The 16010-nt window shown below is 41.8% G+C and overlaps 2 protein-coding genes across 6 annotated transcripts in view; both read left to right on the top strand.

Moving 5' to 3' along the window:
* The window catches only part of FKBP5 (FKBP prolyl isomerase 5), a 54761-nt gene extending 44500 nt beyond the window's left edge, over positions 1-10261 (top strand). For all 5 annotated transcript variants that reach the window (XM_082228228.1, XM_082228229.1, XM_082228230.1 and 2 more), the window contains 2 exons: positions 40-279; positions 1627-10261. In XM_082228228.1, coding sequence (XP_082084354.1) covers positions 40-279; positions 1627-1731 — 345 coding nt within the window. In that variant the 3' untranslated portion in view covers positions 1732-10261. The remainder of the gene's footprint in view (positions 1-39; positions 280-1626) is intronic.
* Positions 10262-11778: 1517 nt separating this feature from the next.
* Positions 11779-16010, top strand: part of TULP1 (TUB like protein 1) — a 38365-nt gene continuing 34133 nt past the window's right edge. The window contains exon 1 of the mRNA XM_082228214.1: positions 11779-11863. The gene's annotated coding sequence lies outside the window, so the exon portion shown is untranslated. The remainder of the gene's footprint in view (positions 11864-16010) is intronic.

The raw sequence follows: 16010 nt of genomic DNA, 5'->3' as shown, positions 1-16010 counted from the left end.
CATTTTAGCTATGTTAAATGTGCTGATGTATGTTTGCAGGCATTAGCACTGGACCAGCTCAACGAAAAGGGCTTATACAGAAGAGGAGAAGCACGACTACTCATGAATGAATTTGAATTGGCAAAGTGTGACTTTGAGAGAGTGCTAGAAGTGAATCCACAAAACAAGGCAGCCAGGTCACAAATCACTGTGTGTCAGAAGAAGACAAAGGAGCACAACGAACGTGACCGAAAAATATATGCCAACATGTTCAAGAAATTCGCAGAGAGAGATGCAAAGGTTTGCACCATGCCAATATGGCCTCCTTCCAACCTCTGTCCAACTTTAACTGTGCCAAAATACTGAGGGGGTGTGGTATATAATTATACAGAAATATTAACAATGCATTGGGTGGCATTCCACGAAGCTTTACTTGGCGTAGACCCAGTGAAATTAATGGACCTGACTTAGTCATTTTCATTAATTTCAGTGTGTCTACTCTGAATAAAACTTAGTGGAATACCACCCAGTATAGTTTCCACAGGTGGTGGTGATGGATTCTTAGAATTTTCTTCTTGGGGGGAAATTAAGGTGGTTTGGCAGCACATGGAGGAGGTGGCTCAGAGTCTCAGGGGCACAGCTTCCAGCATCCCACCACAGAGGGGTCCCCCCCCCTTTGTTTACGGAGGGGTATTCAGTCCTATGATGAATGCTCATTTGGGGCACAAAAAATGGCACAATTGAGGAGACGCTTAAGTCAGATTGTAGACACTCAGCCGTGAGCCCATAGTTGAATAATTTTCAGATTACCAATTCATGTAGGTAGCCGTGTTGGTCTGACGCAGTCAAAATAAATAAGAAAATTTAAAAAATGTTCAGTAGCACCTTAGAGACCAAGTTTGTCTCTAAGGTGCTACTGGACAATTTTTTAATTTATTTCAGATTACTGTTCAGTGGCAACTATATAGTTCATCCAGGCTATATAGGCTTTGAAATTCTCTATTTCCTTATAGAGGTGCATGTGTGAAGCTTCTGGATCACAACCAACATCTATATGCATAAATTATTGTAAGCTCCAGATGCATTTTCATTTTGTGACAAACGATTTTTATAATCTGAAAGTTTTCCAGAAACCCTTACAACTGCTAGCAAAGACTAGTAATGAAATGAATGCATTCATCGTATTCCTTTTCTTATCTCTAGAAGTAGAGGTAGTTCTTTCTGTTCACCTCTGTGTATCAGAGATGGCCTGAGATAAAATCTAGAATGTTTTGTAAGCATTGAGGATTCACCTGCTTCTACCATTTCACAGTTCATCATACACTCAGAGTGGGGTTTAGGTAACAGGCAGTTTACAGAGGCATATCTTCCAGTCCCTTTCTACATTCACGTTGTAACTTCAGAGGTTGTTAGAGTTGTAGGTACCTGAAACATTCATTTCCCATGTTGAGTTTCATGTGCCCAACTTCATTTACAGAAATTAATGGAATGGTATTTCTAAAATACTGCTAGGAAGCAATTCTCTTTGCATTTTTATTTTTTTTTTTTGAGCTTAAAAGTTCTGAGAATCTTTGAATTTATGCTTTAAGAACTTCTGTTTTTACCTCTTCACTAATCTCCACATTGTGTGTTTGCTGTTGGTTACAGGAGGAGGCCAGTAAACCCCCCGGAGAGGGAGAAGAAAAGTCTTGCTCTGAAATTGGGCTTAAGGAGACAGTGACGGAAGGTGAAGAAGCAGAGGGCCACGTATGATTGTGCAGCAGAAAGACAATCCTTCTGAATTCTGCCTGCATTCAAACAGGTTTCTGAAGAACTCAGAATTCAACAGTGTTTATTGTAAAGGTTGTTACAGTAGGCGTTATTGTGGAAGCAAAAAGCCTATTCAGCAGCTTCACAAGAAACTATAAAATCACAGCCACTGCTGTGAGCATTCTCGGCAGTGGAACATGAGCAGAGCGACAGTGTGGGACCACTCCAAGTGGAACAAATGGTTTTAACACACACACACACACACACACACACACACACACACAGTCTTGGTTATAGAAGATTTTTACTGAGGTGGCTCAAAGAGAACTCAATCAGTTTGCATCAGTTCTAAAGGCAGTGACCAGGGTTCTATAAAATGAGTTAGCATTTAGGAGCTGTCAGCTGTATAATTTTGGCATTGCATTTGGTGTACTGTAGTAGCACCACATGGGTGTATGTTGTCTGTCGTAAACAAAAACAAAACAAAAGATGCAACTGCTACCAATGCAAGGCATCCCTCTGGCCCTACTAGAACCATGTGGAAAGCAGTTTATGGCTTTGAAAGCCAGACTCCTGGGATCTTTTTCAGTCTGTCTTATATTTCCAATGGGTTTCTGTAGCACAAACTGGTTTCTCAGGGAGCTGAGCAGTCCAAATCACACTATTATTTTTAAATGATTGTTTGCTGGAAAGGTCCCTGACCCATGGATGACTGAGCGTGCCACCTTCAAGGCAAGAGTATCTTTTCTATCCCCACCCAATAACCTGCTGCAGGTAGAACGAAAGGTGCACCTGGACTGAATCAGGAACCCCCTTCTCCCCACAACACCTGTTGCATGAGGGCACATCTGTAGTCAAGTACTGTAGCCTGATTCCTTTTATGGATTTGTCTTGCAGATTTGCGGGAAAAGTATGCAGTGATAGACTTGGATTATGTGTTCAGTCCTTTTTTAGGGGCTTTCCAGATACCTTTCCTGAGATTATAATACAGCGAGTAATGAAGATATTAAGAAAATTACATTTCCTTTCAGGAAATTATTGCCATTAATCCTATTAGCAATCCAGTTTTGTTTTCCCATCACATTATAAGCATCTTAAGAAACAAAAATAATATTTTGGTTTTAAAATTCCTTGCTTGTTCTATCTCAAATTCTTACTTGGATTTCTCCCCAGAAGCTGTGCCACTGTCTTGTTTTTGTTTGCTTTATAAAGTGAAGAGGGTCCATTCTGCATCCAACCAATGTTTCCCCCCGAAATGATTTTAGCTTAAAGCAGCAAATGTTCACTGCAGATGAAGTATCAAAGTCATATCAATCTTCATTGTGTCTCAAAACACATAACAGCACTGAAATGCAACTCCTAGAAAAAGATAATTGTACTCAAGTCCCACTGAAATTATGATGATTTTAAGTGCAAAAAAATGTTTCTGAGTTTGGGTCAGCAAGTTTACTGATCTGTAACGGAATGCAAACAAATCCACAGCATATACTGCTATAGCACCATTACAGACTAGGGCATTTTGCTTTCCTATATACCAGAAAGACAACACTGCTATGTTTTTAAGCAAACTTTTTTTAAAAAATGCTCTTAATTTTAAAAAAGGGAATTAACAAATGTTTAACATCTTCTCCTGTTAGCATCTGTTTTAAAAATGCATTTTCTTTTTTCCTATCTCTTCCTGGTTCTGCTGGAAGCATAGTTTTCTCCATCTCTCCTTTCTACTTCACTGTTTGGTTGTTTAAACGATCTAAAACCTTATTGGTAACTTATTCAAATAAAACCAGCTACGGTATGGTGCCATTTCTCCTGGTGACATGAGGATGTCCCTAAACAGTCTTTGAACAGGGGGAAAAGGCAGGTGTTCTCTTCTGGTGGAGTTCAACACTTGAAATTTGTGTGGTAGTTTCCTGCTGGTTATTCTGTCAACTTTAAAGGAAACTAAAACTCAGTCAACAGCCAATCCTTACCTGTAAATTGTTGTACATCTCTCTACGTAGTGAAAGTGGCTGAGCACTTTTCCATACCCAGATTTTGTTGTAGATTCATTTAGGTAGCCATGTTGGTCTGATGCAGTAGAAATGTATAAAAATAATAAAAATTTAAAAAATTAAAAATTGTCCAGTAGCACCTTAGAGACCAACTAAGTTTGTTCTTGGTATGAGTTTAAGTGTGCATGCACACTTCTTCAGATACACTGAAACAGAAGTCACTAGACTTCACTATATATAAGGGTCTGGTGGCTTCTGTTTCAGTGTATCTGAAGAAGTATGCATGCACACGATAGCTCATACCAAGAACAAACTTAGTTGGTCTCTAAGGTACTACTGGACAATTTTTTTATTATTTTTATTATTACTCTTTTACAAATTTTGTTGGTTTAGGATAGTGTGAGATGAAGGGATAAAATCGTACTAAACATTCACAGAATAGCAATTTGGCCGCATGACATAATGCTTATACAACAGTTTGCTGTATACCAAGTGTTTTGCATTTCTATACCAAATCTTAAGCTTAAACTCTGCTTACATGAACCAAATTGGCATAACAGGGAGTAAGTTCTTCAAGACTGCATGTCATCATTTTCATTTTTGTTTTCTATGATATTTACATAAGCCACGAGGCTTATTGTGAAAGTCTTAAACTCGCCCATAAAAAACTAGAAAGAAAATAAAATCTGCCCTGGGGGTGGGCTCTCAGTATGAGGTTTTTTCCCAGATGTTGGTGATTTGCAGTGCTAGGAAGAGAGACCAAATTGGTAGCCTTGACCTTTTGCTCCTGACAAAATTTATCTGCCTCCAGTGATAAAACTGACTTAGTCCTCCATATGTTCTTGCTACAAATGCAAGAAAGGGCAAACAACTCAGCACAGTTTTTTGTTTGTTTGTTTTTAAAACACACATTTTATGTAGTTATAATTTCAGTTTTGCTATGACCATACAGGAAAGACTTTTCATCTAAAAGAGACCTGGCTTTGGTCCATAAAGGCCCCTCCCTAGTAGGCAGCAGCAGTAGAAGCTACTATGTTATGTCCTCCAAAGATAGAATTTCAGAATAAGGAGAATGATGGCCATGTAGTATTCAAAATATGTTCCAAGTTTTGTAGAGTTCCATACTGTATTTTAAGTTCACTTTTGCACTCTTCTAAAACCTATGGCTGGGACAAGGTAGTCACTAAGCACAATCCTAACCATATCTACTCAGATGTTAGTCCTGTTAGATTCAGTGGGACTTATTCCCAGGTGAATGATGTTAGGATTACAGCCTTAGTTTATCCATCTCTGCCAGAATTCATTGTAACCTTTCCCCCCGTTTTCTCTTGTGGCTGTGTCATGTGGTGAGCATTCCATAATTTCCTCAAGCAACCCTTTTCTTGGCTTAACTAATTCTTCCTCGTCTCACTACATCTTTGCTCAGTTACTCTTGTTTATCATCAAATTGCCCACTAATCATAGAACTTTGCTGAGGATGCCTGACAATTTTATGTCTTGTGCCTGCTGTGGTTTGCAAACTTGAACCTCTAAAGGTGGATGTTCAAGCAATTTCCTGTTTTGCAATCCTGTAGATCTGTAGACTGTTTTTAGTTTTATGTCTGCTGGAACATCAAGATAACTGCATCTACCTCAGTATTAAGTGGCTATCATTTTGTTCTTGAACCTAGCCATTTGATGTTCATTTCCATGCTCTAAACTAAATTGGCTCTTTTCTAAAATTCTATTCCACGCTGAACTAGGACCTCTGTTGTATTGTTCCAAGCTGTTTGCACCAGCCCAAACTCTGTAGTACCTAGATTAGGTTATGCTAAGGATACTCTTATAAAAGAAAAAGAAGTGACTTCTAAGTCCTCGTTGGTATTTGGCATTGAAGTGGTAATTTTTTTTGCTTCATCAGAAAGAAGGGATCGCACCCTATTATTAACAGCTGAATGCTTGTTGTGGGGTGAGTCTAATTATCCTGTGCTATCAGAGGGTGGTGGCTCTCCTTGGCAGTAGGTTACTCCAAAAACCACCTTTTACCTGTTAGAATCGTCTGTTGAGAAGAAAAAAGCAGAATCAGTAGCAGACCACTTGCTAAAATGACTTCTTAATGTGCCAAAACATTGCTGACCATGCACTGCCTTTTCTATTTTCTATGCTCCCTCTCTAGTTCTTGTGCCTGTATGGGGTGACTAACCAACTCAGGTGGCCTTTTTACTCTGCTAAGTCATAATTATGTATTCATTGTGTCTGTGTTGTAACAGCGGACTAAAAAATCCAGCCAGCTTCAAAATTTCACACCCACCATTCACAATATATTATTCTACTCAATGTCCACTTCAGATCCATCTGAAGTACAGGCAATGCCAAATACTCAGATTCTTAATACTGTCTTATTTGAGGCACTTTTTCCTCTTTCTCTTTTGATCCAGAGCCATTTGTCCTGGCATCATGAAAACCTAGACATTTTGTAAATTTCACCGGTTTCCTCAAAGTCTTAATTCAACAGCCAGAATTAGTAACAAATTTAGCTTGACTCACTACCCCCTCTTGCTATTTTGTTTCGCTGCCATGATGCTCACACCCAGGGATACATAAATTTTGCGTGGTTACCACTGAGCCTGCCTGTTGCCCACTTGTGAAAAGGGGTCAGGCTTGTGCCTGCAATAATGATGGACTTGGTTTTCTGAGGCACTCAGGAGTAAAAACTGTTTCTGAGCACCTCTGAACTCCAATGTGACTTCAGAGATAAACACCTTCAGAGATAAACACCTAGCACTCTGTCCCTTGGTGTCTGCAACTGCTAAGGTTAAAAGTTATGGGTAGGATTCAGCCCATGAAATCTGTCAGCAGAAGCCCATCCTAGTGTAGCAGGCCTTTCCCACTCTCCTCCCCTGTGCCTCCCCAAATTGGCTTTAGGGGCAGGTCAGGAGAACCCTCAGAACAGTGTATGGAGAGAAGGGGGGCGAATTGTTCATGCTTGGAATGATCTGCTTAGCATTGCATTGAATTCCTCCCTTTGCTTGCCACAGGCAAGTTCATTTGTGGACCCATAACTGTGTTGCTATTTGCTGTGGTGTAAAATTTTGGATGCAACACAATTCCCCCAAGTCAGCAAAGTTTCTGCATCGTGCATGGAATTTCTTTTCCGGCTAGAATGACCTTGCAGTGCCTAGTTAAGAAATCAGTACCTGAAAGAACAAGTAGGTTGGTAATCATCCCAGTGGGTTAACTGTGTCTTGCACCTTAATAGTTTGAAAGTTTTTCTTCAAATAAAACACACACAAAACAGAAGATGACAAGACACAGCTGTATTAATGTATTCTTGGTAGCTGGGAAATGAAGCACTGTAGCCAGCTACTTTACCAGAGGTCTCATGTTACAAGGATAGTATACAAGGGATTTCTGACCCTCTGTTAACTTTCTGGACCACTACATATCCTGAAAACTTTGGAATAGGGAGAGCCAAGTTACGTAGAAGGTTTAAAAGGGTGGGTTAGATGGATGCACAGATGGTGTGAATGGCTATTAGCTAGAATAACTAGCTAGAAATTTCCATGATCATAGATAAGGTGCCTCTAAATTAACAGATGTTGGAGAAAAAGAACAGAGAAAAGTCGTCACTGTCATGCCGTGCCTGTGATCCTTCCAGCAGTATCTACCTGGTCACTATGGGGAATAGAAATAAATGAACTTTTATTTAATCCTTTAAGGCAATTTTCATATCCTTGTGAATTGAGGTCTCTACTAAGCTTTGCTTTGCTTTGCATATAAAAAAATGTGCTTCCTGCCCAGGATTCTGTGTGTTGTGTTGTACAGATCGAGCTTCTCTTGTCCGCTCTATTGAGAATCAGAAAGCCCACTCCAAGCATGTGTGCAGCAGAGAATTGTGCTCAGAGAGGAGCAACACTCAGAGAAACTATGTTGTGTATACTCTGAAAATTATTTAAGGATTCAGAACTCATACTTGTGAGCAGGGCTAGCCCACCTTTTTGCCTGAGGTGGAACATCAAGAACCCACACCCCAAAAAAGTTGAGGTCCATACACGAGGCAGGCAGGTTATTTTGGCATTTGAGGCAGAAAATCCCACAAATGTTTTATCTGCTGGAATAAAATGGCAACTTTTGCAACACCCAGAAACTTCTGCCTGAGGCAGCCACTGCACTTTGCTTAATCGTTGGTGGCATGTGAGACCACTTCATTCATTCATTCATTCATTCATTCATTCATTCATATATATAATACAAGGTTAATGCAAGTGTTGGGGAAACTGTATAAAGCAGCCATCTAAATTACTAAGGGGGAAGGTGTCCATCCCCTCCCAGCTCACATGCAACTGGTGTTTTAGTAACATAATGCACAGAACAAACTATAGGATCTGAAGGTGTCGTTTTTTTGGGGGGGGGTACAGTTTAATAGAGAGTTAGAATTACACCCATGCAATCCTTACAGATTGGGTCTCTGGTATGCAAAGAGCTATGATACAGAGCCTACAGGCCTTGTGTGCTGTTTCTCCCCAAAGTACTATGAACTTTAATACCAGGAAATAAAGCTGCATGCTTGGCACCCAAAGAGACAGCACAGAACTATGGAAGCTGTTGGCAGGAGCAGTTAGCTGCCATAGTACTTGCCCAGGGGAAATGGTTAGTTGCCCCTTGTGAACAGGTAAATATCAAACTACAGGACGGGTGTAAAAAATACACAGGTGGTTGCATGAGTGCAGTGGGCATATGTGTTGGGAAGCCAGGTTGTCTGCGCATGCGATTGTGTTCTGATGTGTTGTATTTGTACTACTACTAATTTACCGCACTTTAAATTTAGGCATCTTGCACAACCCTGGTCCAGCCTCTCTTTACTAGGCCACATTGGTTTTCACCCCCCACAGTGAAATAGCACATGCTACTTTTTAATGCAGCTTTTCTAACCTGAATGCTTATCTCCCCGTCAAGGGGGAAAATAACATGAAGTGGCCTTGTAAGAGAGAGGCGACTGAGAATTTCAATTACCATTTACAGGAAAAAATTCAGAGCAAGCCACCTACCTCTCCAGGCCAGAGACTCTGTACCTCCCTTCTTCAGGAGAATAAATGCCTTGCTCTTGATACAAGGGCAGGGCTACTAAATAGCATTTTACAAGTTGCTTTCAGTCCAGCTTCAGCACTTTAGAGGAACAGAGGAAGGGAAAGATACCTTATTCTGAAGTGTCCTCAAAGCCTGTTGCAAATGCAACAGAAGCCCAGACACCATGGCCTTAAGGTGAAATTCATTCACTGTCTTTTCTCTCTTCATTCAGACCTTTCCTGAAGCTACAGGTTTTTCAGAGTCCATTTATTTCTCACCAATTGGATTTGAGGTATTGCTACTCAGGCAGACATCTGAATCCTCTCTCTTCCATGCTGCTGGAGGCAAAATAAGTCTATAGCCACAAGTGATATCTATTTCCTCTTTTTCAGTAACTGAAACAAAGGAGCACAGCTGCAGCATTAAATCTGTGGAAGGGTTCAGTTTTCATGCGTTTTGAGGGTGAAGGCATATAACATTTTTTAGAGTGGAGAGGCCATATTCAATTTAAACATATATTTTCCTCTTTTGGGCAAATGTTTAAAAACCAGTTCCATAAAACTGCAGTGTTAGATTTGAAGCAAAGAAAAGCCAGCTGCGTTGTGCAGATTGGCAAGTGCCGGTGGCCTGATCATTGCACATATGTGCACATCAATCCTCACAGCAGTTTTGCATCTTTCTTGCATGTTTACATTCTTAATACGTTGAGGAAGAATGACTAAATGTATATGTGCCACTTTAAAATAAAAATAATGCATAGTGTACCTGAAGCAGAATGAGAGGGTCAAAACTGATGATCAAGACTTTACCCTCTATTTCTTATATATACTTGGAGTCCAGTAATATTGCATATCCCTGTGTAATGCGCACATAATAGCTAGAAACTAGAAGTCATTCAGTAAAAAAGAAAAAAACCACCTGTTTCCGGCTTTCACGCACCTTTATTTTCTTTTCTGCACAGTGAAAAAGAGTCATAAACAAGCTCTCTCTGCCAATTGGGCATCACGCAAAATAATTGTGTTCTGATGTACACATACATCAGAAGCTGTTCCGAATCTCATTGTTGGCATTGCCTGTTTTGTTTTCTTTCCAGTACCAGGGTCTAGTTATTAGAAGAAAATGCCTCCAGTGCAATTTTAAGTGGCAAAGGGTGGCGTGGCAGAACTACCGTATGCCTCTCACTAAAACATAGCACAGCAATGTAATGCAGTTTCTAATGTGGCACGACTCTGCTGAGTGGAAGGTAATGAATGAGAACAATTTTGATTAAATGGAGTAGAGAGGCAATTACATACTGCTTAAGATCGCACACTGCTGGGGTGGGGCAGAGGTGGGTTGTCCCAAGGGTGTCCTCATGGTCTTTATATCCTTGGAGAGTGGGGCCTTCTCAGAACACCTCTTACAGAAACTTAAAGCACTTATCAGTGTTGGGGAAACTTTTACCCCTACTTGTGTCAAAAACATGAAATAAAAATAAAATCTGACATTTTTTTCCACCATATTGTGGTTTGCTGTTTTCCGTATTTCTTTTCTACACTTGTAATAAGAAGCTACTGACCTGAAGTAACGACATTCTGCATACACATGAAATTATGCATGCACATGAGTGTCTGGAGGCGGTTGGAGGATTGAATCCTGACAAGACAGAAGTACTATTATTGGGAGATGGGGCGGGTGGGTGTGGGGGACTCCCTGGTCTTGAATGGGGCAACTGTGCCCCTGAAGGACCAGGTGCACAGCCTGGGAGTCATTCTGGACTCACAGCTGTCCATGGAGGCACAGGTCAATTCTGTGTCCAGGGCAGCTGTCTACCAGCTCCACCTGGTACACAGACTGAGACCCTACCTGCCCACAAACTGTCTCACCAGAGTAGTTTCATGCTCTGGTTATCTCCTGCTTGGACTACTGCAATGCACTCTACGTGGGGCTACCTTTGAAGGTGATCCGGAAACTACAACTAATCCAGAATGTGGCAGCTAGACTGGTGATTGGGAGTGGCCACCGAGACCACATAACACCGGTCCTGAAAGACCTACATTGGCTCCCAGTACATTTCTGGGCACAATCCAAAGTGTTGGTGCTGACCTTTAAAACCCTAAACGGCCTCGGTCCAGTATACCTGAAGGAGCTTCTCCACCCCTATTGTTCTGCCCGGACACTGAGGTCCATCGCTGAGGGCCTTCTGGCAGTTCCCTCACTGCGAGAAGCCAAGTTACAAGGAACCAGGCAGAGGGCCTTCTCGGTAGTGGCGCCTGCCCTGTGGAATGCCCTCCCATCAAATGTCAAAGAAATAAACAACTATCCAACTTTTAGAAGACATCTGAAGGCAGCCCTGCTTAGGGAAGCTTTTAATACTTGATGAATCATTGTATTTTAATATTCTGCTTGAAGCCGCCCAGAGTGACTGGGGAAACCCAGCCAGATGGGCGGGGTATAAATATTATTATTATTATTATTATTATTATTACAGTGGTGCCCCGCAAGACGAAATTAATTCATTCCGCGAGTTTTGTCGTCTAGCGAATTTTTCGTCTTGCGAATCACGAAATCCCATAGGAATGCATTGAAATTGAATTAATGCGTTCCTATGGTCAAAAAAAGTCCAAACAAAGCCAAATTTGGTACAACAACAGTTTATTAACTGCTCTTTAAAGTCACACATACTGTAAAGAGCAGTTCAAAAATTGAAGGGAAAATAAATTAACTTTATAAACAAAACATGTCTTTGTTTTTAGACAAAGGAAACAAAGTCGCGAGACGTTTTCGTCTTGCGAAGCAAGCCCATAGGGAAATTCGTCTTGCGAGGCAAATCGAAAACGGAAAAACCTTTCGTCTAGCGAGTTTTTTGTCTTGCGAGGCATTCGTCTTGCGAGGTACCACTGTACTACTACTACTGCTGCTGCTGCTGCTGCTACACTCTGTGCTGTAGAGTGGAGAGTACTGCACGACCAATGTACAGCAGGATCCTATGAATGTTTGGAAGTCCCACTGAGTTAAATTTCTTATTATTTACAACAGCCAATGTAACAAAAAAAAGGAGAAGTCGATGGAATAAACTGCTACAACACAGAAATAAGCATGTGAGGACTCACTGGACACAGGTAACAATATCGTTATGAGTGTAAATGTCACATTGTAGAGATGATTATTTCAAGAAGAATGGAGATTCTGGCTGCCAAGTTGGGGTCATAGTAGAGTCTGGAGCCCTTCTAGTTCAAGTTGCCAAACTATGTCCATTGTGTAAATAGGCAATCACAGATCATATGGCACAGACAGAGCTTTTATATAGTGATGCCTTTCAATTATGTCCATTGTCAAGTGCACAGTAATCAAATACGATCCAGCCTACTGGCCACCCAATTCCCTTTGGGCTGTACTCTCGACACAGCTCATGCCCAAGGTGATGGAAGAGCAGCACTGGTCCACAGAATCATCTTGCACTTGAAGTGGGTTTCCATGGCATTACATTGAGATTCATTGTAAAACCAACATTGCCTGCAGTATTTAGAAATGGGTCTGGTTTCAGTCCTGCATTACAATACAAGCAAGAGAGGTAGATGTTTGTGTATGAGAGACAGACTGTCAGAGAGAATGCATCATTAAGGCATCCGCAGCCCATTAGCTAGATAGAGAAAAACTGTTGCTGTGCCAGTCAATACTGTGAGATCTTTTATTAGATTCCCTTTTTTTAAAAAAGCAACTGCCATTCAAATGTGCTCAGAACTGAAAATGAAGTAAATGGATACTGCAAATTCATGATGTGGTTCTTGTCGCCTTGGAAAGCACAACCCCAATGTCACCTTCTCCCTTTGCACAATCCTGTTAGACATCTTCCCCTGCATTATATCCAGCCGCCATAAAACAGGATTTGGGGGATATTTTCTCAACATCAAAAGCAGGAATATGGTATGCAAGAGTCTGTATGCTGCAGTGCAAAGAGTGGTCCCTTGCTTGAATGGTCCCCCAAACTAAGGACTCAGCCTCTAAAGATTAAGGGAGGGGTGTATATGGAATAGTCAAGTCATGGTGTGGCAGGAGAGGAATTGTTTTGCTAATCTACGCAGCTATAGTTACTCAACAGTGTGGGAATGAATCACATTTTCTAGCTGCATGCCTAAGGCATTGCTTCTGCTAATAGACACATTAGTCTGATGTAGGTATGCGGAACCTTTGACCCTTTGGGTGTTGCTAAGCTACAATTTCCATCCTTGGCCATTGACCATGCTTGCTGGGACTGGTGGAAATTGTGGTTCAACAACATCTGGAAAGTCAAAATTTCCGTATACCTGGTCTAAGGTCCCAGGGTGTGGTCTGAAGATAGTTAAATTTCTATACCAGCCTTCTTCCAAAGATCACAGGGTGGTTTGCAATATAAAAACACAAAAATATATAGCATGATAACAAACAAAAATCGTAAACATCCCTCCCCCCCCCACCACAGTTTTGAAGGCCATAGATTTAAATAGCCAAAGGCCTGGGAGAAATGACACCTGAAGATAGGTAACAAAGGTGTCAGGTGAGTCTACCTGGGCAGAATATTCCACAAGCAGGGAGCCACTGTTCTTGTGCTGCCGCCCTCCAGATGTCTCATGGAGGAGGCACACAGAGAAGGGTCTCACATGATGATCACAGGCCCCAGGTTGGTTCATATGGGGAGAGGCACTCCTTGAGGTATTGTGATCTGGAGTCACTTCAGATATATGTGGAAACCAAAGGGAACCAGACCTGGCTGCACTGTCAATGGAGCTTCCTAGTGCTCAAGTAGGTGTGTGAAGGAAGTGTCCACCCGAAACATTAAGGCAGCACATGGGCAAAGTTCAGAATGAAATTGTAAGTCTAACATTGTTCTAAGCTGGAAGGACAGAAAACGACTGCTCTGCCATTGTACAGAAGGGACTTTGGTTCTTTCAGCTTTCCCCCCTCACCTCTGCCCACACACCACCAAATTCCTTGTAGGCAGCTGAAGTTGATGGTAGTAAACTGCCACCTAGTGGGATAAAGATGCAACTATTTGTGAAAAAAGACCAAAAACTGGCTGCTGTAAATTAATTCCATGGAAGGAGAGAAGTTGGAAGATGCACATAACTATATCTCGGCATCTTCACCAAGATCCAGAGGGAGGTGATGAGAACAAGGCTGTGAATCACAGTTGTGATAATGGTTCGGGCAGATGGGGCACTGCTCCACCAATCTCCGTCTGCCAGTTCTGTGCCCAGATTTCTTCTAAAGCTTGGGAGTGTGTAGTGATCAGGTGGGATTGCTATGAGGAATTATAGCAAATATAGAGTAAGCCATCTATGTCAGCAATGAAAGCATTGCGTTGACTGGGTTTAAACTATTTTGATATGATTCTTGATCAATCCACCCGTGTGCATCCCTGTTCCATTTCTCTTTCTTAACAAGTCACGTACACAGCCCAGTTGCTTCACCAGGCAGACTCCTGGGTCATCAAAGACAGTGGGCAGCTTCTTTGATGTAGCTTTTCTGATATGTTAATCTTACGATGTTAATCTTAGGGCCATGAAACAGATCTCACATAAAGGTGATAATGATCGCTGTCCTCCTGGCAATCCTCCTTATCATGTATATTGCTTGTTTATCACCTCTGGGGTTGCCAAATGTACTCCTTTGTAGTTCTGTTCTTTGTTTACCCCGTGCTTAATTAGTTTTGGTAGTTTAACTTTCTCCCCAGGTGGGTTTGTTGAAATGCTTAGAAGAAATCTGATTGGTTCTTTCGAACACTCTGTAAAAAGTTCTTTTGTGAATAAAACAACCTGGGCCGAGGGGCTGGAGACAGCCAGAGATTATTATACGCACCCTTCCTAGAGTCTTGCTGGTTCAAGCCTCTGTGTGCATTCTTATTAATCAGAGTTCAATCCTCCATTTACTTTGAGAACGCCTCAGGAGTGGAGTGGCACTCTGTATATGGTTAGATTCCAACTCCCAACAGCCCCAGCCATCGTGGCCCAAGTCGAGGATTATGAGAGCTGTAGTTCAGCAACATCTAGAAGGCCACAAGTTCCACAACCATGCCCCAAAGAGTCCTGGGAATAGTAGTTTGGGGATATGGTTGGGAGGGAGGGCTATCACACACACCCCACCCCCACATCCCCTCACAAAGCTCCATCATGGACTTGCCTTGGGAGAAGTGACTCTGAAACTAGTTTAACTCTCTGGTATCTATCTATCCTAGAATGATTGAGTTTGAGACTTCCGGGGAGGTGCCTCCGGTAATGGCGGAATTCCTCTGATCGGGAGGAATTTGCCTCGTGATATCTATCCCACTGATAGGAAATACATATATATATTTGTCATAAGCTTACTCGCTGTACTAGGTTAACTATGGATATGTTCACATTTTCACCCTAGAGTGTATTGAAGTCAGTCCCCCCCCCCCATTGTGCTTTGAAACCCCTCGCCTTAACATGGGTCAGAATCTCCGTTCAACCGAGCCACTCCTCCGGTCGAGTCTCCGGAATCTCCTCTGATGGTGATTAACGATCTAAGCCTTTGATGAGGTTTCAGGCATGTTCCCATTACACAGGGTATCCAAACAGCAGAAGAAGAAGCCGAAATATGTGCTACATCACTACGTTTTATTGCTAACTACGCAGGACAGAAAAGAATATGCATCTGCTCTCTGTGAAAGGCAGAGAACAACTGGAACAAAGAAACAGGAAATCAGTAACATCAACATCCGTCTCCCATCTCCCGTGAGACTTCCAACAGTCTGGAATGTAAACAGAGTCTTGTGACTCCAAGCACTGCACAGTGGCATAACAGAAACCTAACAAAATGTTGGTGAACTACGGGGTTCTCCATTGCTCTGGTTCATTTCAATATGTGTTCATGCCAGGGGGCTTTTATAAGGCGATACTCTTAGCGCATTTGTAGTTCTCCAATTCCAACAAAACATTTTTTTCTTTGAAACAGTTTCATGCTTCTTACACACACACCCCTTTTGGAAGACTCGGTGGGTGGGGTTTTACCAGAGCTCTTACTCCATCTGCAGTCAAATTATCCAGTGATGCTGGAGGTTGAGGGAATTCCACTTGTAAGGAGCAACTTTCTCTTGTCTGGTTGAGTCATCTGGCTTTATGATGCACTGACTCTGTGCCTGACATGCTGTCATCTGGATTGTGTGAGAGCTAATGTGTGGAAGATCTGGCCTTCATAGTGCAGAGTTAGGCAATGTTTTCCAAATCCTGTGAACTGGAATGGAAAACACCCTGGTGGCATTTGATAAAT

The sequence above is a fragment of the Podarcis vaucheri genome (genome assembly GCF_965113315.1).
Source record: "Podarcis vaucheri genome assembly, chromosome: 6".
In the NCBI taxonomy this organism is placed as follows: domain Eukaryota; kingdom Metazoa; phylum Chordata; class Lepidosauria; order Squamata; family Lacertidae; genus Podarcis; species Podarcis vaucheri.
This window is presented reverse-complemented; position numbering and strand designations above follow the sequence as displayed.